This window comes from Ceratotherium simum, chromosome 14 (assembly GCF_057802395.1).
Source record: "Ceratotherium simum simum isolate JZ-2026a chromosome 14, ASM5780239v1, whole genome shotgun sequence".
NCBI classification, from domain to species: domain Eukaryota; kingdom Metazoa; phylum Chordata; class Mammalia; order Perissodactyla; family Rhinocerotidae; genus Ceratotherium; species Ceratotherium simum.
Window position 1 is genome coordinate 10,851,637 of NC_141913.1, and position 22,871 is coordinate 10,874,507.

Genomic DNA, 22,871 nt, shown 5'->3' on the forward strand with positions numbered 1-22,871 from the left:
TTCCCTACCTCACCAACCAGACAAATGAATGCAAATTAAAAGAAGTGAATTTCTTACAGACTATTTCATTTTAAAAGAGGCCTTCAAAGGGACTAGTCTAACCAGGGATTCACCAGTCCCTCACCCCCCTCCACCAGTGGGGCAGAAGGTGAGTGGAGCCTTTTAGAGGGTGCCCAGACCACAAGGGGTAAGCAACGAGCCTTCTCCAGGATGTCTGCAAGCTAGTCCAGAATGTAGCATAAATCTCACAAGAATATGTTTAGGACTTTTAGGTGTGTTTTCCATTGCAGATTTGAATTAACATTGAAAAGTGCCCAAACTGCAATAATGCTTATTTACCCAGTCAAAAGCATAACAAGATTTTCAGGATTTAGGAACCCACATGGGAGCTGACAGAGTGAGTAGGTGGCTTATTTTTCCACGAGTTTAAAAACTACTGGCCTCAGTGACCAGCAGTGAGAAGATTAACTTCCGGCTAAAAAGATGGTAACTGAGCCTCAGAGTAACTTTTAGCTATGTAAACTCTCCTTTCTGGGGAGGATCCTTTAATCGGTGCTAGATAAGGAAAGTGCGTGTTTCCTAAAACATAAATGAGAAAAGAGAAACAGACGGAGAGACACGGAACACACACCATCGGCCAGGAGAGCTGTATCACATCTTTTGTTTCTCTTCCCCTGGGGCGGGCCACTTGTCACCTGGCACTCAGTCCCCTCACTTTCCAGGGTCTCCTCATGTAGAGACATAACGCCTTGGAAAGAGAGCTAGGCGGTGGCACATCAACGCTCCGGACAGTTGAGCGACAACTGCCTTTCAGAGAAACCTAGAGCCGAAAGTTACTTTCCAAGCGTGTGGGGCTCCCGGGCGCCTCCCTCGGAGAGCAACGCTGGCAAGTGAAAGCGATGGCATTGCGTGGTCGGGAGGCTGGAAACTCGGTCACCGCGGCCCATGGCATTTCGCACTCAGCCCCCTCACCCAATCCCGGCCCGCGCGGGCACCGAAACGTGTTATCCTAGCACAAAACCAGGAACGCGAGTCTTGTGTAAACACCACGCTGGCCCATCCCCAAAGGCTTCCCTTTGATGCCTCCGCCGTAATTATTTATCTCACATGTAAATCAAGATTCTCCTGACAAATCTCCGTGTTTCTACTGAACGGAAGGCTAAAGTAAAGCCCTTCTCCTTGTGATTCCGTTTAAAGGTACGATGACATCTGACACTTCTCTAAACTGGCCTGCAGAGGACATCACCCAGGAGACGATTAACGGGACGATATGTGTCACCCGTGAACACACGTGGGCACACCAACTCCACAGGCGGGCACGTGGAAGGGACGCGGAACAGAGAGCAGTTGTTTTGCAGTCAGTGGGTCTGATGGAGAAAGATGCCAAGCTCACTTTCCGAACCAGCTGAACTCCGCGGGCACCTAATCATTGCCAGATGTGGGGAGGGCGCACCGAGAACATCTCCGAGTCCGGGAGCAAACACCCGGCCGGCGGCACAGCGACTTCTCGGATAGGGAAACGGCAACGGCGGGGAGGAAAGAAGACCCCGGAGAGAGTGCGGCGCGCTGCAGAGCGGAAAATGGACTGGGGGGAATGATGATGCCTTCACTCTCCTCTGCATATTTTTTCAATTAAAACCTTGAGACCTGGAATCCCTAAACAACGACTTAGGGCTTGCAACTACTTTGCGGAGATTCGATGGGGAGGAGAATACTTGGACGTTTCAAAACCCCAACCTCTGGGTCCCCTACCGTGCCCAACTCGAGAGCAAGGGGGCGCCCCAAGGGTGCACGCACGATCCCGGCGCCGGGTCTCCCCCAGCCCTCAGCCCCAAGCAAGTTCGCGCAGGGATGCACCTCCGCCCCGTTCTGCGCGCCCCGAAGCCCGCCCCGCCGGGCCCCAAGCCCCGCGCAGCCGTCACCGCCCTACCTTTCATGGTGACCGAGGAGACGCACCGCCAGCCGGGGAGCTCCGCGCCGCCGAGGAAGTTCGCGCTGCGCAGCCAGTCACTGCGCGCCCATGGCAGCCGCGCCGCCCGTCGGCTTTCGCGCTCGAGCCCTCTGTCGCCGCCGCCGCCGCCAGCTCGCGCTCCCCGCTCGCCGCTCTGTGCCGCGGGGCCGCCGCGCGCGCCGATCACCCCGGGCGGGAGGCGCCGCTCCCGCCAGCGCCCCTCCCCCTGGCCCGCCAGGGCGCGCGGGCCGCCGCGCCCACGCCCCTCGCGCCCTCCCGCGCCCGCCCCGCCCTCGGGCCGCGCTCGCCCCTGCCCGGTCGGTTTCCCGCCTGAGCCCTTCTCACCCTCGCTCTCCCGGGTTCTCTTTTCCCCGCTGGACCAGCAGCGGAGCGAAGTCGGAGGAAAGCGTCTCCCGGGGTGGTCAAGTGCTCACCCTCAGCCTGTGCGGAAGGCGCTGCTGCTGGTCTTGTTTCTAGACCCCAAACTACCTAGAGTGTCGGGCTGAGAGTTGGGGAGCAGTGGCGCGGGGACGGCGGGGTAGGATTGTCCCTTCCCCAGACGGCTCTGGGGCACTGAGGGTTAGAGCATTCAACAGGAGCGAGAACGTCCTCGGGGTTCAAAGTTTCCAAGCGCGCTTGTTGACGCCCGAAGGAAACAGGGCAGAAGGAGTGTGCTCATTGTCGCCGGGGAGAGCTGCGCTAAATCCAAAGTCACCATTAGATGGTCTCCCTGAAGAACAGGATTTCAATTCTTGGACCTTCCAAGAGACACACACACACACACACACACAGAGACAGAGACCAAAAAACTCACCATACCCACTTTGGTTGGAAAAGTCACCCTTCTACCCACCGCCCCTGAAAAGATCAGGTTGACCTTGTTTTACTGCGAAAGGAGGCTGGACAATTGGGTGGCTTCATAATAAGTTCCCTTCATTGTGGCCCATCATGTTGCCCAACTGTGTTTATCTTTCCTTTTAGAAACCCCCCTAAGCAGACCCATTGCTTTATTGCTTTAAAACATTAACTAAGTGGTGAGTGGAGCTGTGGGGAGGGAGGTGGCAGAGGAACTTTCTTCAATAATGGTGAAATGAAAGATTTCCAAGCACTCAGTAGCACACCAAGAGCAATACAATTCTGGCTGGGCAGCGGTTGCAGCTCTTCAGATTTCTGCTCCTGAGGACTTGGTAACACGATGAAACCAGCCCATTGATTCATTCTAAACAGGGAACTCTCTGCTCTAGTGAAAGACAGTGCCCAGAAATGAATACATTCTAAAATATTTCACAGACTCGCCATTCCAAAAGCTCTCTTATTTAACAGGGGAAAACATGTATATGGCTCGCAAAGGAAAAGACAAAAACTGGCACTATTCTTTTTTTTCAATTTAGAGGTTGATGAAACTACGGGGTCCTAAAGGTCTGAAGGTTACCCTGGTGACTTGCTCCAGCTCTCACCAAAGTCCTGCCTTGTCTTGCAGGGCAAGTGAATGTCGCTGAAGGGAGCCTAGGTTATGGCTTCTCAGCCCAGAGCCTACTAACCAATGTTGGGATGGAGTAAGTCCATCAGTTTCTTTGTGTAATAATTTCTGCAACTGAAAAATAGAATTTTGGCTCCAATATTTAAATTGAAAAAAAATCATTTAAAAAATCTAAATAATAGCTATGACACCAAAAAACAGAGTCAACAAAAGAAAAAATGGATAGATTGGATTTCATCAAAATTAAGAACTTTTGTGCATCAAAGCATACTATCAGAGTGAAAAAACAAACCACAGAATGGGAGAAAATATTTGAAAACCATATATCTGATAAGGGATTAATATCCAAAATATATAAAGAACTCCCACAACTCAACAAAAAAATAAACAATCCAATTTAAAAATGAGAAAAGAACCTAAATAGACATTTCCTCAAAGAAGATATACAAATTGCCAATAAGCATATGAAAAGATGTTCAACATCATTAGTTATTGGAAAAAGGCAAATCAAAACCACAATGAGATACTATTTCATGTCCATTAGGATGAGTTTTATAAAAAATTAAAATTAAAAAAAAGAAAATAACAAGTGTTGTCGAGGATATGGAGAAATTAGATCCCTTGTGCGTTGCTGGTAGGAATGTAAACTTGTGCAGCCACTATGGAAAAAAGTGTGGTGGTTTCTCAAAAAATTAAACATAGAGCTACCAAATGACCCAGCAATTCCACTTCTGGATATATGCCCTGAAGAATTGAAAGCAGGGACTCGAATAGGCATTTGTACACCCATGTTCACAGCAGCATCATTCGCAATAGCCAAAAGGTGGAAGCAACTCAAGTGCCCATCAACAGATGAATGGATAAACAAAATGTGGTATACACATACAGTGGAATATTATTTGGCCTTAAAAAGGAAGGAAATTCTGATGCATGCTACAGGGTAGTTGAACCTTGAGGGCATTATGCTGAGTGAAATAAGCCAGTCACAAAAGGACAAATACTGTTTGATTCCACTTAGATGAGGTACCTAGAGTAGTCAAATTCATAGAGACAGAAAGTAGAATGGTGGTTGCCAGGGTTGGGGAGAAGAGAGAATGGGGAGTTAATGTTTAATAAGTACAGATTTTCAATTCTACAAAATGAAGAGTTCTGGAGATGGATGGTGGTGATGGTTGCACAATGGTGTGAATATACTTAATGCCACTGAACTATACAATTACTGGTTAGGATGGTAAGTTTTATGTTTTGTGTATTTTACCACAGTAACAAAAAAAAATTTCCAACAGAAGTATTATGAGGTTGGAAAAAACCCACAAAAACCTAAACCTGTGATGTTAGCTGTAATGAGCCAGACTCGTAGACCTGCTGATGAGAAAGCAGACTCAGCAACTCTTTAAAGACCAATTCTAAGGAGCGCTCCCGGAAGATTGCCTCGTCCCCCAGCCCTGCTGCCTGTAGCACAGAGTGGATCGAGCCCCACAGATAACGTCCCACAGATCCCCTCCTCCTCTGAGCCCCACTCTGGAGGATCCAAGGGCTGAAGGTTGTTGTCGCATGCAGATCATCAACTGACCAGGATTTCTCTGGTCAAGGGCTCTGGGAGGAGTTGAGCATTGAGCTGGGGCTTGGGGAGAGAAGGAAAAGGTAAAGAAGAGGAGGATGGTGTGGTTGGAAAGCACTGAGTCATACAGGTGAAGAGGCTACAGGTCATACTCAAGCCTCCTCACCTCCAGAGGCAGCAACCATGCCCTGCGTTCACATTACACACATTTTATAAACCTGGAGAAGGCGTCGTCCCACTTATCCCTCATCCCAACCCTGTGCTGGTATCTCGTTTTTACTAATGAAAAATCCCAGTCGTCCTTGCCTCCTCCCTTTCCCTCAATCCTACCTCCTCACCAAGCTCAGCTTCTATCTTCAAAATATATCTCACACTTCTCCTCTTCTCTCCATCTCCACTGCATCCGCCATGTAAAGACCACTACAGCCCATGAGGAATTCTGTAAGAACCCTCCAAGTGGCCCACTGTTTCTCCTTCTCCCCTCCTGTCTCCAACATGCAGCTGCCAGAGTGGCAAGGAAGGACAGATAAGAGATGGGAAATGAAGAAGTTGAACTCTCCAGTTTCCCCAGCTTAGAGCCTTCAGTTTCCAGGCCATGGTAGGAGGAAGGGAAACCCAGGCTGAGCCCCACAGACTCGGAGAGGAGAAGAAGCTGCGAGTGCAGAGAGGCCAAGGCGGCACAGAGTACTGGAGGAGAGAGAGCGCAATTTGTACTGCCCACGGGGATCACTATGATACCTTGATCTCTGACCATCGCTATGCTTCCTCTCTGGCTGACAGCCAGTACCTTCCAGCAACTGTCACGGCCACCACCACCTCCCACTGCCCACTCATTTCTCTTCCCTCTTTATGCAGCTCCTTTTGCTCCATGGCAGCCAGGCTATTTACTGTCTCCCCACACATCCTGTGCTCATTCCCCATCTGGAGAGATTTGCGCCTAGCGTTCCACCTCTGAAAACATCCTCCTTTCTCCGTTGTGTTGGTACATTTATCTACGTCCACTTTAAAAACACAGCTCTCCGTTTAGAAATGGACCTCTTCATCCAGCAAGCAAAACTTACGTGATTATTATATACTAGGCACAGTGCTACATGCTACTTAGAATGCAAAATCAGGTCAGACACAGTCCCCCATCCAGGAGTCCAGTAGATGAGACAGGCATTCCAGAAAGGACCTATAGTCAAGACAGAAAGTGGGAGATGGTTAGTGTCATGAGAGGTACAGATAATGTGCTAGAGACGGAAAAAAGGTGATGACTTCTGACTAAGGCAACATGGCAAGTCTCATTCGGACTGGGCCCTGAAGGATGGTTGAGATTCACGTGAACATGGTAAATGCTCGCTCATGCCCCAGACTAGTGGGTTGAGCAATGGGGTCTGGGAGCCACCTCTATCAGAAACACTCAGGGGCATTTTTATAAAGTGCAGATGGTGGGCTTCACCTCAGACCTCTGAATCAGAATCTTTCAGGGAGAGGCTCAGGGTGCTTCCATTTTCTGTCACTCCCCAGCTGATTTTTGTTCTCACTAAACTTGGAAAATCATCAACGTAGACTCGGAGTTTCTTAAGAGAAGCTTCTTCATCTTTGTAACAACAGCTTCTAGCAATTATCATTCAATGAAAGACTAAATAAATGGAAAATGGATTAACAGTGGAGGGAAGCGCCTAAAAACTGCGGAGCAGGGAAAGCAAAATACACTGGATGCCCCTGAGGAGAGCCATAAATGGAGGATACCCCATGTTCTGAAGATCAAGCCTTTGAGTATGGCAGGAGAGCGAGCTTGTTTTTTGAGAAGGATATTGGCCTCTACAGCTTGGTCGTCTGAGCCACTTCATATTCTCTTCCACACTTGACAAAGAATAAACTTTGCCAGAGTAGCCATTGTGCTGTTAAGCAAGTCTGCTAAGACGTTATGATCCCATAAGGAGACTAATCGTGTTGTAACGGACACCAGGTACTATGTCTCCATCCTCTGAGACGTGATTATGCTTGAAATCTGTGTGAAAGTTTTTTTGGATAAAGAAATAGCTTTTAGGTCTTTAAAAGCTTGTGGTTTTTGTGAGTTAGTGTGTCTATTTCTTTAGTTGTTAAACAAACTTCAGGTTTTTGAAAGAAGGCTTTGAGAGTTGATTTCCCCATTTGTCTAAAAAGCCAATATTTCATTCCATTTGACGTTTCATAGTTCGGAGGATCAGTCTGAAGTTGTTCCTCTAGTCCAGTTCAAGACTGCCGATGGTTCTCAGGACAGGTACAGGAGCCTCCTTCTAAGTTCAGTGAAAAGGCAAGGGCCAAGGAAAATGGAAATGTGATCCCTGAGTCACAACCTGGAGACGGGGGTGTGTCGCAGGGTGAGCAGTGATTTCCAACTCATGACCTGGGAAGTGTGAGGTAGAAGACCAGCGGTTCCGTTCCAACTCCAAATTGTCAGCGATTGTTCTCCTTTGAGGCTTCACATGTCTTACACCTGGACATTTCAGACTATTGGCCTATATAATAAAGGTTTTTAGAGTTTATTTTTGGTCTTAACGTGTGCCTTTTGCAGTGATGCAGATGAGAGGAATTTACTTGGTTTCCTCTCTCCTTTGGTTTCGTCATTCATTTGTTCTGGTGGAGATGAGGTGTGTGGCTGTGAGCAAAGGCACCATCTGGTGATCAGTAGCATGTGACTCCAGGCCCTGTTCTGTTATTAGGTACGTCTCTGATTAGGGCAGGCCTCTGACGTCTCTAGGCCTAAGTATTCTCACTGTAACATGAAAGAGTTTTTAGACTAGATAATTTCCAAGGTCTTTTTCAACTCAAAAACTCTGACATGAAATACATATAAACACTATTTGAGTACAGAGAACTCATGGAAAATGTGAAAGTTGGAAATTCAGGCATATTTTGGATATATGTACATGCGTTTACATGTATATCCAAATATGTCTGTTTCCAACTTTCACAGTGACCAGCTGCAAATATATATTTATATATATTTGTTTATATGTTTGTTTATTTAAATATATATTTGTGTATATATATTTGTAGCTGATCACTGATTTGCATGTATATATTTTTATTTATTTACATATGTATTTATATATATACATGTGTAGCTAATCACTGTGAAAGTTGTAAATTCAGATAAATATATATCTTTGTATATATATTTAGATATCTGTATATATTTATTATATATATTTGTGTGTATATATATGTAACTGATCCCTTTTTAAAATATTGGACTAGCTCAGAGGTACATTTTTGTCCATATATTCACGCTGGTATTCCCAGTGAATAGTAAGCATTCAGTAAATATTTGCTGAATGAATAAATGAATGAACATTCAAATGCAACTGAAACAGATCCAAAAGATAGAGGAGCTGTTTTATCTGACCATCAATTCTCACCCCCCTTTATAGTAATAACAGTAGGCATAGCTCACATTCATTGAGCACATTCTGTTTTAGACCCTATGCTTAGCCCTGGATACACATTACCTTATATAACAGATTCAGAAAATACTTGGGACTCGAAGGAAATTGCTTACCTTTGAATATGGATTTCCTCATCTGAGAAATAAGGACAATAATATATATCTTGCAATATTTGGGGAGGGATTAGAGATAATGTTTTAAAAAAGCTCACATTATCTGTCACTTAGAAGAAGCTCAGTAAATTGTAATAATTTTTCTCATAATTAATTACCTTCTATTTTGCTTTTTAAGGTAAAACAGAAGACCAAATTAAACAAAGGTAAAATAATTTTGTTCAATTATTTTATATGAAATAACAATTTGGCTGGGTAGGGAAAAGCCTAATAAAATTAATTTAAATCTGAATGATGGAATATCTTTAAAGAGACAGTTTTATTTTTAAGAGCAAACAAGTACAAAAATGGCAGGATCCTAAAGAGAACTACTTTAAGGGATAGATTAAAATGTTTATAATTCAAATGTACATTATTACTAAGTATGGTACGCTCAGCATACTTCAACGTAATTTGTTCTCTAAAGTAATTTAAACATTAACTTTATGAATATTGTTTATACTATAATTTGATTAATAATGGTGAAAAGGTAAACTTCTGCTAAGCTTTTGTCAAAATGGTTACAAATTCCAAATAAGTATATCAAGATTGGTGAGGTTTCACAGCACAGTTTTATTCCTATGTGGTACTATCTGTTGATATTATAGCCTTTCAAGATTGGCAAAATTTTATTTTACTTCTTACTTCTTATAAATGACTAGCCATTTTCATTGGAGTTTTCGACTCCTATAAATAGCTTACACTACATTTTTAATTCAAGGTTAAGATCCAATAATTCTTTCCACTTTAGTTATTTATATCTTTCATTGAGACAATACATTATACTCTGAGCTTAAATTTTTCCTTACCTTGAATGTACTTTCTTAGCACGTAAGACAATATTCTAAAAGATTTACTTAAAAATAAAGGGCATCAGAAGTGCAAATAATTTATTAAATAAAATCTTTTATATTCATAGGCTTTTTACTGAATTTAAGCAGTGTTCATTGTTAATTGCTCCCATCCTGTAGTTAATTCTCATATCTCCCATTAAGTTTATCTGCTCTATAGATTTTAAAAGTTGTAGATTTCCAATCACACACAAGTAAAATATTTAGTATTCCATATAACGGAAGCTAAAGCCCAGAAGGGTTCTGTATTTTTCTAAGCCCAGGACAGTCAAGAATAAGGTTCCATTAAGATTCATTTTGAATGTATTCAAAACAAAAATGTCTGAAATTGAATATGATTTTCCAATAATTGCAGTTTAACTGAATGAAAAACTTGAGATTGAAAAGAAAGAATATGAATTTTTTAACTAAACTTACAATGCTGCAAGAATATAGAAATGTGGATAGCTGAAAGGTCATTCTCACATTCTTTTTAATATCTTCTATAGAGAAAGTATGACTAATGAAATCTTTATAAATCTTTATAAAATATTAGAATCCTAAATTTTAATGGGCTGTAAAAGAAAATGCCCGCAAGTCAGAACCTGGGGTCCTGGTCCCAGCACAGACTAGCTCTGCTGGGGCCTAACTAGTCCCTCGGTGTCCTTGTACATGCTCTGGGCAGCCCATTTCCCCATTTTCCCAGCAACCACTCCTGACCTTCTCAAGGACCCTGCTTGATGCCTACCCTCTTACTCTCAGCAAATGACCTCATCTCCTCTACGGAAAATCAGAGCTTATCTGGCAGGAATCCCCTTGAGTTCCTGCACTCTCCCCTACTCCTACCCACTCTACAACTTATCTCTCTCAGCACCTGGCCTCACCACTTCCCCTTTATTATCACAGGAAAAGGCATCTTATCTGCCATTCAGGGCTCCCCTTCCACCTGAGTTCTCAAACCCCTCCTCTCCCTACTCCAGCGCCGCATCCCCATCTATTATTATTGACTCTCTCTCTCCCCCTATGGATTCTTCTTTTACTTCCTACACTCCTGTTTTCATCAGAGCCAAGCTCCTGAAGTCGTCTACACTTGCATTGTCCACTTTCAGGACCTGTTCCCTCTCAGACATCGGCCACACGTCTGCTGCCACACGGTGGCGCTGGCCCTGCTATAACAAAGGTCATTCAAGCCATTCAAACTGCCAAATCCAATGGGCACTTTGCACTCCATCCTTTATTCATTTAACTTCTCTTCTGTTGACCACTCAATTTCTTGAATCTCTCTTCTCCCTCTGATAGGTGCCCTCATGTCTCTCTGATTCTCCTACTAACTCCATTACTCTTTACTCTTGGTCTTTATTGCAATCCCTCCTTATCTGCCTTGCTTCAAAATAACGCCTCTCCTAAGGATCCTGCCATCAGTTCTGCACCCAAGACCTCAGTAACTGTTTCTGATGACCTCTGTTTCCTGCCTGGACTTTTCTGAGCTCCAGACACAAATATACAATTGCTTGCTAGATGTTTCGAAACCTTTCCCTTTCATGTAGAGTTTCAAATTTACAGGCATGAAATTCATTGTGGTTGCTTATGATTTTTTAAGAATCTCATCTTTGTATTTATATCTCTTCTTTTTCCTGATATTATTTTGTATCTTCTATCTGCTAGAGGTTTGCCTATTTCAAAGAAACAGCTTTGGCGTTGCTCATCTATATATTTTTATTTTGTTTTGTTTCTCTTTTTTATATCTGCTCTTACCTTTATTATTTTCTTCCTTTCCTTTCTGTGGTTTTCCTCCATTGCTTTTCTAGCTTTTGAGTTGAATGCTAACTCATCTGTAATTTTCTTACTTTTTTCATTGATGGAGTTAAGGATTGTGGAAGATATTTGTTATTCTTTTGGGGTGTCCGGCACCCAAATCCCCCTACTGTGTTTAGGTGATTTCCCAACACATGAGTATTGAAGGGAAGCAAAGCCTTCTTCCCACTATAGAAGCAAAAAAGCCACATATTCGCTGTCTCCACTTATCAAGGTATAGGATTTTAAACTGCCAATTATTATTGCTCAACAGTTTAGCTTCTGACATATATTGTTGCTGAAGAAAAGTTTGATATCAATCTCATTGCTGTTTCTTTCCCTGTGCTCTGTATTTTCTGACAGCTTTTTAGGATTTTCTCTTTGTCCTTGAGATTCTGTGGTTTCAATTATAATATATTTAGGTATTGAATCATTTTTATTTATCTTGCTTGATACTAAGAATACACTTTCAATGTAAGAACTCATGTCTTGCTTGTCTTCTGAAAAATTCTCGGCCATTTACCTCTTTGAATATTGCTTCTTCACAAATTCCATCCATTCTCTTCTTTTAGAATGTCTATTTGATGTACATTGGAGCCTCTCTCTCTCTCTGCATATCGTTCAGTGCTTTTTCATATTATTTATATTTTTGTCTCCCTGCATTGGATTCTGGGTGAATTCCTCACTACTATCTTCAGTTTACTTTGTCCATCTAGAGTTTACCTCTTCTACTGAATTTTTACAAATTTTAATGAATACATTGTTCAGTGTCAAGATTTCTAATTTTCTTTTTCATATTTGTGTAGTTTTGTTTTATTTCTCTCTGTTTTTGTCTATAATATCTCATTCTGTTTTTATCACTGTGATTCTTCCTTTGTTTATCTTTTTGAGCATGTTAAGCTACTTAGTTGAAAAATTTTTTTAAAGATTATCCCATTCATTTAATTTCATCTGGGGTGAATTTTTGTTCTGAAAGGTGATCTTGCTTGTTGTCTATGTAGGTTCTCCACTTCCCTGGAATAGAATTGTGTGTTCACACTGCCTCTTGACTTTCGGCTTGTCCCTGTGACTTGCTTTGGCCATATTTGATGTGACCTGAAATATACCTGTGCTCTTGTGCTTGCCCTCCTTCTCTCTGATGACCAGTCATGAGAGGAACATGAATCAGGTAACTGCTGTCCCTCCAGCCTCGGCCTCTGAATGGGAAATGTGAAGCCAACCTCATGCCCTAGGTAGTGATACCAACCCTCTTTCTCTCAAGTTCGTGTGCCCAATGGACAGTAAGCCAAACACTGAGACATTGGTACTTGGAGATGGAGAAAGGTTTATTCAAATTGGCCAGAACGAGAAGGTGGGAGCATGGGTTTGCTCAAATCTGCCTTAACAAGAGCAGAAAGCAGGGAGGTTTTATAGAGCTAAGGGGCTTGCAGGAGGAGCTTCAGAGAAACAAAGGGGTCACTCCCGATAAGCCCCTGGGCAATCTGACTTCTGGGCCTCAAAAGCTGCTGGGGGCCCAGCCATCTATCCGGGCGTTGCAACTTCCCCAAACGCATTCTCTTTCTTCTGCAAAGCAAGCTCACAAATCCTTGCAACCCCTGGGTCACCCCTCAAGTTAAAGAAGAAAACAGCAAATTGAACAAGGTCTAAAGATGATCACATTCTTATTAAATATCTACAGTAAACCTCAGATACCCGGCTTCAGCAGCATTTGGTCCCGGAAAGATGAAAGACACATGAACCAGACCTGAAACCAATCTGGAGCCTGGAGCCCAGAGGCTGGTTCCTTGGACCGAGAGTCCAGCCAAGCCTAGCCAAGTGGCAGCCTGCCAGCAGCCTCATGTACTTGAGGATAAATGGCTATGTTTTTAAGCTACTGAGTTTTGTGGCACAGCATTGTTGTGGCAATAACTAACATGTTATACTTTATTGCATTTGTTTTCTTCACTTGTTTTCAGAGTTTTGGTTTACAGGTGTATTTTGAATGGGATAGTTTCTATTTATTTTCCTCTTCTCTGTGCTTATTGCTACCTGTTTAGTAAATTTCAGAAGCCTCCATGCAGGCCCCCTGGGCCCTATGTCCAGAGCCAAACTCCTTGAGAGCAGATATCATTTTACTCTTCAATATCTAACATCAAATCCAACATATAGCATGCACCCAATGAATGCTTATTGAATTGTTAGGATGAAACATAGGTGGGTCTTTTTTCCACTAGGTCTTCTGTTTTCTCATTAGTAAATGAAGGAATTAGACTCCATGACCTCTAAGAGTTCTTTCAGGCTCCTCATTCTGCCATGGCTATGCCTCGAATGTATATTTTAACTATAATTCACATGTAAATTATTATTTATAGATAACATCAGTAAATCTTTGATGTTTCATGCCTCAAAATATGATAGCAGTAAAACGGATGATTACTTTAATAAACGTTTCTAGTTTATCCTGTGTTCGTTGGTGGTGGTGGTGGTGTTATTTTAGACTAAAGACCAAATATAAAAGAAGACTGTCAGGTAAAAAGGTACCGTACTCCAAGTTTATATTGGACACAATTACTTTTGATTCTTTAATGTAGTATTTATATTTTTATTTGAAGTATTTGATTATCATTTTATTCCAATGGGAATCTTTTATTTGCAGTTGTTTGGATTTTATGTTATTGTTATTGTTTTAAGGATTTAAAAACATATATAATGGAGATATTAGCTAATTTGGTACAACTGAACTATTTCGGAAATCAGAAATTTCATTTCAACCTCCACCTGGCTTGGCTGCTCAAAACTTTTCAGGTTCATGTTGCAGATTTCAAGCATGTAAATGGCGTGAAATCTAAGCAAACTGAAAGTTTGGTTCGGGTCACTCAAGGCTCACTAAAATTTGCCATTCATTCATTTTATTCATTCAACAAACATTCATGCATCGCCTACTAGGAATCAAGCAGTGGGAATACAGTGACAAGTTAGAGTGGTTTCTGCCCTCAAGGATCTCAGCTTGTTTATTGAGGGAAAGAAGCAATTAAATAAGGAAGAAAAATACCACGTGTAAGTGCTGAAGAGTTAAGAAGCTTTTGAGTGCAAGTTAACAAAACACTCAACTCCAACTGGGTTAACAACAAAGGAAATTTACATATGCCTGTGAAGTTTAGAGAGAGGCTGGCTTTAGCAAGATTTGATGGAGGCAGCTCAAAGCATGTGACCAGACCAGGCACTTCTTTCTCTTCATTTCTCAGCATTGCCTCAACGATGTCGGCTCATTTGTCATCAGAACCCTCTTACGATCCCAAGATGGCTCCAAGCAACTCCTAAAGCTGCAGGCTACAGCAGTCACATATGGTGGGGAAGAATGAGTCTGTGTCCCAGCATTCCCAGCGTGCCAGCAAAAGTCTCAAGATTTGTTCTGGTTGGACCAACCTAGGGCATGTGCCTACCCCGAACCAATCACTGTGAACACTGGGAGGGGATATGTTGATTGATTTAGCCTACATTATGTATTTCAGCCATGGGGCCAGGGATGAAGATAGTGTAACCAGACTGAAATAAAAAGTTGATGTGAAGGGAAGAAAGGATGGGTGCTGGGCAGGCGATCCACTGTTTACTACAAGTGCTGTAATAGGAAAAGCGTAGAGTGCTTTGTGAGCAGATAGTGCTTTGGGAGGCAGGATAGTGTAGTGGTTAGAGCAAGGCTCTGAGGTCACATTGCCTGTGTTTGAATGCCAGTTCTGCCATCTCACTTTCCTGCCCCGTACTCAGCTTTCTTAAGTACAAAAGGATTTGAGAATTAAATGAGATAATGCATGTAAAGAGCCTAAGACATGCATGTCACTCTTATGATTTTTGTACTAAAGATACCTAAGTCAGTCTAGAGGTGTCAGGGAAGGCTTCCAGGAGGAAGTGGCATTGACACTAACTCCTAAAGGACGAGGAAAAGTCATCTAACGAAAAAGGAAGATGGGTTTTTAAGAGAGAATAGACTGACCCTAAATGAATTTTGTGCTACCTCAGAAAGAGGTGTTTCTCATGTCTCATTTTCTAGGTGAAACGTGTAATGATTTTACCAGAAATATAATTTCTGTAAGGACCAGAGAGGATTAGCTTTTGAGCAGGGGAGCAATGTGAAAATGGAGCTCAATGAAAGGAAATTTGGAAATAAAAATTAGTTTGTGCAAATTATTTTGGAAATTAGCTTTTTTAATAGGTATGTGTATATGAAAAAGCTGTTCAGATTTTGATTTACCAAACATCCAGCTATGTTCAGTAGATTTATAGTAAGAGGAGGTTAGATAAGAAAGGGAGGAGGGAGAGAGTTTCACAGTTAATTCTTCACAGGCCACTGAAGCTAGTGAGAGGTTGGACGCAAAGACACGCAAGACCCAGCTTGGAGAATCTGGGATTTATTATCATGGGTCAGAAGAGTGCTGAGCAACTACAAAGGGAATCCATAGAAAGGAAATGAGACATCTTCCAGGGAAAAAGCAAACCCCAACCCATTGATAATGTAGGTTAGTGAGGACAAACTGGCCTTCACCAATTCCATCCTTCCCATACTCACATCCATCCTAAACCGCGACTGTAGTTACCACCAGCAAGCTACAGAGGGCGGCCAGAATTCATTCAGTAAACATTCACTCAGTCGCTTCTCTGGGCAAGGCACTCTGGTAAGTATGGAAAATACAAAGATGAGTCAAACACACACCCTTCTAGGCACTTGCCTTCTGGGAATAACAAGAATAGCTAGCTAACATTTATTGATCACATAAGTGAGCAGACAATCTGCTGACTGCTTTGTGAGTATGGTTGTTCCCATTGTTCCCATTTGACAGATGAGGAAACTGAGGCTCTGACATGTTAAGTGGCTTGCTCAAGGTCCCACGGGTGATCAGAGTCAGAGCCAGGACTCAAACTCATGGCTCTCTGACCTCCAGTGTTTGCTTTTAACCATGTCTATGTTGTCGGAGCAGCAGGACTCGCTTGGGGGTTTGTAGGAAGCGGGTGCAACATCTCGATAGACAGCAGCGCTATAGTCTCTTTGCCGGGCAGGGGAAGTGATGAGAACTGGAGAACCTCAGGTGGCTGGTGTGGACTGCCCAAATGGATTGTTCTGATTATCTTCCCCCTGTTGTTCTCAAAGGTGGTAGAGATCCACCTGATTCTTCGTGGGGAATACTCTGATCTTCTCTTTCCGAATAGCAATATTGAAAATTGTGGTGCTCATTAGGAGGGCTTTATTGGTCTTTACATGTGCACTGTTTTCTAACAATAAAATTTAAATTCCAATTGCTTTTATCTTTAGCCCCGAAAGTACTTTTAGTTCTATGTAAGCTATAAAACTGTAAGCTTAACAGAGGATAGTCATAAAAGTTTCACTAATTAAATGTACATTATTTCTAATTTTAACTCATATCCAAAAAAATGAGAATGTTTAAAAGAGTCTGTGTGGGGGCTGGCCCTGTGGCTTAGCGGTTAATTGCGCGCGCTCTGCTGCTGGCGGCCCGGGTTCGGAACCCCGGGCGCGCACCGACGCACCGCTTCTCCGCCCATGCTGAGGCCACGTCCCACATACAGCAAGTAGAAGGCTGTGCAACTATGACATACAACTATCTACTGAGGCTTTGGGAGGGGGGGAGAGTCTGTGTGTGTGTGTGTGTGTGTGTGTGTGAGAGAGAGAGAGACTTTCTCATTGAGATTTTTTTTTCCTGAGGAAGATTCGTCCTGGGCTAACATCTGTGCCAATCTTCGTCTATTTTTGTCTGTGGGTCACCACCACAACGTGGCTGACGAGTGGTGTAGGTCTGTGCCCGGGAACCGAACCTGGATCGCCAAAGTGGAACGCACTGAACTTAACTGCTAGGCCACTGGGCTGGCCTTCATTGAGATGTTTTTAAGTCTGAAAATTTTTCTGAACATCTGAGCACAAAAGCAGTCCTTTCTTCCTCTTAATTTCCTTATTTATATTTTTGTAAATTAGGAAAATTTATTGTTGCTAAAAATTATTTGAAACATTTTTCAACTGCTTCAATAGTACCTTATAATCTTCTTGATAAAGTGACATTACACTGGTTCTTAAAAAGACATGCCAAGCAAGGACTATCTCAAGATTGTGTAAATATTCTTAATCTTATTCCCTCACCTCCTTTCAAGAATGGAGATTCATTTAGTTGAAATCTCCTTTGACAACCATTAATTCAGTTTCTGGATCTTCCGTTATAGTGACTTGATTTTTTTTTTTTTTGGTTGTTTGCAGCACACAGAGGCAGGTCTCGATTTTGTGTGTTTGCTGAGCACTTATGAATATAGATTTGGGGGTGGTACATTCAAAAGGATTAAAGTGAAACTACTAATATCTTGCTATTCTGTTGGCTATCTTTCAACAAAGTTGCTATTTGAATAAAACTGTTTGTTGACCTGATCTTGCCTGCCAACACAGTCAGGAATCAAATCCCTCACATGGAAACATATCTTTCCTTGGTGTTGGATTGACAGTAGAATATGCGTCTTACTATAGCAAGTTGTACCTGCAAGATATGCTGCTTCTATCACTCTGTGGACCCTCAGCTGTAGAAAACAATAAATAGTAGACATGGATCAAAAGTAGGTGGCCCATCTGGGAAGGGTTCGTGGCACAGCTGGGTCAAGGCACAGCTGCTTAGTGTCACTAGCTCAGGGGTCAGAGCATGAGCTTTGCAGTCATGCACACCTGAATTTGAATCTCAGTTCTGCCGCCGTTCATCAGCTGAGTGACACTGCACATGTTGCTTAACCTCTCTGAATCTCACATTCCTCAAGCGTAAAATCAGGGCAATAATACGTCCCTCATAGAACTGTAGTGAGAACTAAATGAGATGATAGATATAACGTGCTTAAAACAGTGAGCTCTTGGTAAGTGCCAGCTATTGTTGATTATCGGTCTTTCAGATGCTTTTAAAAGTCCCTCATCGTTGTGGTCAGGTGAACTGCCTGGGTCTAGCATGTTGGCTAACTAAATTATCTTCTCTCCACTGAATGCTTCCATTCTTGTCTGAGTGCGCTCCCTAATAATTTGCAGTCTCTGAGTGTTTATGATTATTGATGGTATTGTCGTCTCCCACAAAGTCCTCCCAACTCAGACTCAGGGGGTGTGAGCCCCGTGATTATCCAGACTGACCAGGTCTGTTCTTTGCCACTCACGCTGTGTCTTGCTCAGGGTCTACCACTTCCCTCATTCCTGAGGCCCAGGGCAGGCCTAGCTCTAAGCTTAGTTTCTACTTTAGGTAAAAATTTGAATAAGCTTCCCCTTGGGAGAGAAGTTTGCTTCAAAATCAAGGTCTCTGTCTGAAGGTTCCAATTTCTGATCAGCTGTTTACCCTTTAAAGGGCCAGCCTTCGTCCTGAGTCTCTGGGCTCCTCTGGCTGGCTGTCAGCCTACTCATCACAGGCACCACTCGGCAAGGTTGTAGAGGGGATCCTCGCTTTGATGGCCTTTGTGATACCTTGCAGCACTGAGAGCCTAGATCTGCCTGGTTCTATGACCCACTGCTTCTCCCTGACAGTCAGCTCTCATTTGCTTCTGCACCAATCTGCTTAGAGATGCAAACTAAATTTCATCATACCCCTAGCATTCTCAGGTGAATTCCTTGACCTGATGTCAAATCCCTCTGCCATCTCGTGACCTTGGTCCTGACACATGTCCCACCTTGTTGCTTGGATGTCAAAGTTGGAGCAGCCTCGGCAATATAGATCCTCACAGTTGGAGCCACCACATACCAAAGAGAAAAAAACATGAATCGTATTGCGAAAAGCACCTGAATGCAAGACTAGAAATACTGATGCCGACTTTTTGGATTGCAAAAATTTCAATGCATCAATTTTAGTTGGATAAAGGAGAGAGATGATGAGTGATGATGTTTATTAAATATTTGGCTATGGTTCAACAGCATGAAACCTTGGTGATCAGATAAAAGCTATGTCTAAGCATAACTTCAACTGATGTCATTATTTTATTCATTGGTCTTAGATCAAGCTAGAGATAAGACAAAGACTGCTAGTCTCCTAATAGAGTAAGTTTCCTCAGATAATAGTCTTTGATAGGAGTCGATCATTTATTCAACACACTAGCACATTTTTCTTGACTGTGCATTTTGTGACAGACAATGTTCTAGATGCTAAGGGTAATTGCAAAGTGCCTGGGGGATTCAACAGTCTGGTGCGGAGACAGACAGGTAACAAATCGTCTCAACATAGCGCATGCTGTAGAGAGATGTGATGGCAGCACTACAGAGTGGAGGAAGGAGAGAGACAGTCTCCCTGGGCAGTCCAGAAGTCCCTGCAGAGGTGATAATGTTCTATGAGACGTAAGTTCATTTTGTGCTCTCTTCATGTGCAAAATCCTTCCCCTTTACCATCTGGAAGTTCCCAAGTTTGGGGAATCATTTAGACTCTGAATAATTTTAACACCTCTAAATTTTAGGGACGTTTAATACAGTATCTTGCATTCTCTGAAAGAAAGCCATTAGTAATAAAAAATATCTAGTTATCCCGAGTGAGATATGCTTACTGAATACAAGATTGAAATCATTTAAACATACCTGAAAGATAGTCAAGCTTCAGAACCTTGCCTTAATGACTCTGAAATGCAAAAACAGGCATCTGAGAGTCAGTGCCCCTTGAGCAGGATTTTGTTAATTCTGCTGGTTTTTCACCAGGCTCCTCAGGGCTTTGAAAGATAGCCCATGAGAATCAGAAACCTATAATGTGATCACATTCCCACGGTTGATGGCATTAATAGGAATGTGAGTACCAACTATGCAGAGTTCTTTACAAAAGTAAAATGAACTCAGTCTTAAAGACTGAAAACGTTCGAAACAAATAATGCAGAAAAGGAAAACAGTTTCTGTGACAAACTCTCACTTCCAAAGAACAACCTTTCTTTTCTTTTCTTTCCTTCCTTTCTTCTTGCTTCCTTTTTCCTTGCTTCCTTCCTTCCTTCATTCCTTCCTCTCTTTCTTCCCCTCTCTCTCTCCTCCCTCCCTCTTTTCTTTCTTTCTTCTTTTTTTTATTGAAGTATAATTGACATACAATATCATATTAGTTTCAGTTGTATATCATAGTGATTTGATATTTATATACATTACGAAATGATCATCACATAAGTCTAGTTACCATCTGTCACCATACAAAGTTATTACAATATTATTGACTATATTCCCTGTGCTGTGTATTACATCCCCATGACTTATTAATTTTATAACTGGAGGTTTGTACCTCTTAATCCTCTTCAACTATTTCACCTGTCCCCCAACCCCTCCCCACTCTGGTGACTACCAGTTTGTTTCCTGTATCTATGAGTCTCTTTCCGTTTTGTTTTGCTTGTTCATTTGTTTTGTTTTTTAGCTTCCACATATAAGTGAAATCATACGGTATTTGTCTTTCTCTGCCTGACTTATTTCACTTAGCATAATACCCTCTAGGTCCCTCCATGTTGTGGCAAATGGCAAGATTTAATTCTTTTTTATGGCTGAATAATATTCCATTGTGTATATATACCATATCTTCTTTATCCCTTCATTTATCAATGGACACTTAGATTGCTTCCATATCTCGGCTATTGTAAATAATGCTGCAATGAACATAGGGGTGCATATATCTCTTCAAATTAGTGTTTTCATTTTCTTTGGATAAATACCCAGAAGTAGAATTGCTGGATCGTATGACAGTTCTATTTTTAACTTTTTTTTTTTTTGAGGAAGATTGGCCCTGCGCTAACATCTGTTACCAATCTTCCTCTTTTTCTTTTTTCTCCCCAAAGCCCCACTACATAGTTGTATATCCTAGTTGTAGGTCCTTTTAGTGTTTCTATGTGGGACGCTGCCTCAGCACAGCTTGATGAGCAGTGAACAGGTCTGCGCCCAGGATCCAAACTAGCGAACCCCGGGCTGCCAAAGCAGAATGCACAAACTTAACCACTACGCCACAGGGCCGGCCCTATTTTTAACTTTTTGAGGATCCGCCATACTGTTTTCCATAGTGGCTGCACCAATTTACATTCCCACCAACAGCGTATGAGAGCTTGCTTGCTTGCTTCCCTCTCCTTCCACCTGTCTCTCTCTTTCTTTTCGGTGAACACTTCTTTTTCTTGGTGCAACTTTGATACTTAAAATGAACCAAATTGGAATTCTCCATAGCTCACTCTTGAATCACACGGTCAGTCCAAACCTAGGAACACATCACTTACAGGATACATTTTAACCTGGCAGCTGCCTTTAATCTACACATTCACTAAAACTATTAAACATATTCATTGCAACTGTAATTTTTCAAAATGCATATTAAAAGCACCATCAGCAAGACAGCTGGGACTCAGTACATATCGCCAGCCTACTGTCTCTCACATTTCTTTGTCACCCTCTAGCCCTGACCCCTTCCCCCATTTTGCATTCTACTACCTTCACCCCACTCCCTTCCCACCACCTTTAATTAGCTAACTGCTACTTATTCAGACTTCACCTCATCCGGGAAAGAAAGCCTAGACCCTTCCAGAAAAAGCCAAGTACTCCTCCATGGAGATCCAACTTAGCCCTTCCACTGCCTTGTAACGATCTGTTTTTATTTTTAAAATAAATGCTGCATCATGTACACTCTTTTATCCTCTGTGCCTAGTACAGAGGAGCTCAAAAAATATTTGTGAAATGAATGAATTTGGTCACCATACGAATCAAAAACTAGAAGTGTAACAACAGTGAATGTCTATTAGGCATGTGTAACATATCAGGCACTGTGCTAGCACTTTATATGTATCTAATTTCATTCAATCTTCACAACAGCCCTATGAGGTAGATACTATGATTCTCCTCGTTTTACAGATATAGACACTGAGGCTTGAGGAATTAGGTAACTTGTCCGAAGGTGGGAGGAGAGAAGATCAGAACTGACTCCAAGCCTGGTCTGATTCCAAAGTTCACGCTCTCTAATTTTGCAGTCTCTTCAATAGATGTCGTGTTAGAGAGAAATCATAACCAGTCTGTTTTTAGAAAGTGCATTCTCTTGAAACAGGTATCTTTTAGATGATCTCTTTTTGCATTTATTTCTTCAAACTTCACAACAGAGGCTTGTTCAGATGCCAGTCAAGTTGACCTGATGATATCTTTCTATAACGTTACCTCTGACACGTTATGTTTCAGGCTCAAAATTCTTTTTATTTATTTATTTATTTTTTTGTGAAGATGATCAGCCCTGAGCTAACATCTGATGCCAATCCTCCTTTTTTCTTTCTTTTTTTTGCTGAGGAAGATTGGCCCTGGGCTAACATCCGTGCCCATCTTCCTCTACTATATATGGGACGCCGCCACAGCATGGCTTAACAAGTGGTACATCGGTGAGTGCCGGGATCCGAACCTGTGAACCCCGGGCTGCCACAGCGGAGCGCCGCACTTAACTGCTGCACCACCAGGCTGGCCCCTCAAAATTCTTTTTAACTCAACAGGCCTTGTCATGTGGTAGAAAAAAAGAATGGACTAGGAGTCACAAGCCTTGCTGGCCCCATCTTGAGCAAGCTGAGGGCTTTAGGCAAGTCACTCAGCCCTCCTGGACCTCCAAATCCTTGTTTGTACAGTAAGAGTCCCCCCTGGCAGTTATATTCTTCCAGGATCTCCAGCTCACTCCATCTTAAATCTTGAAAGGGCCCTTATACAGTGACATGTCTTGTCTAGACAGTGGCATGTG

The 22,871-nt window shown here is 42.5% G+C and overlaps 1 protein-coding gene across 1 annotated transcript in view; it reads right to left on the bottom strand.

The window, feature by feature from the left end:
• COLEC12 (collectin subfamily member 12) overlaps positions 1-2,038 on the bottom strand; it is a 179,009-nt gene extending 176,971 nt beyond the window's left edge. The window contains exon 1 of the mRNA XM_004421032.3: positions 1,931-2,038. Within this exon, the coding sequence (XP_004421089.1) occupies positions 1,931-1,937 (7 nt within the window). The 5' untranslated portion in view covers positions 1,938-2,038. The remainder of the gene's footprint in view (positions 1-1,930) is intronic.
• Between the last annotated feature and the right edge of the window lie 20,833 nt (positions 2,039-22,871).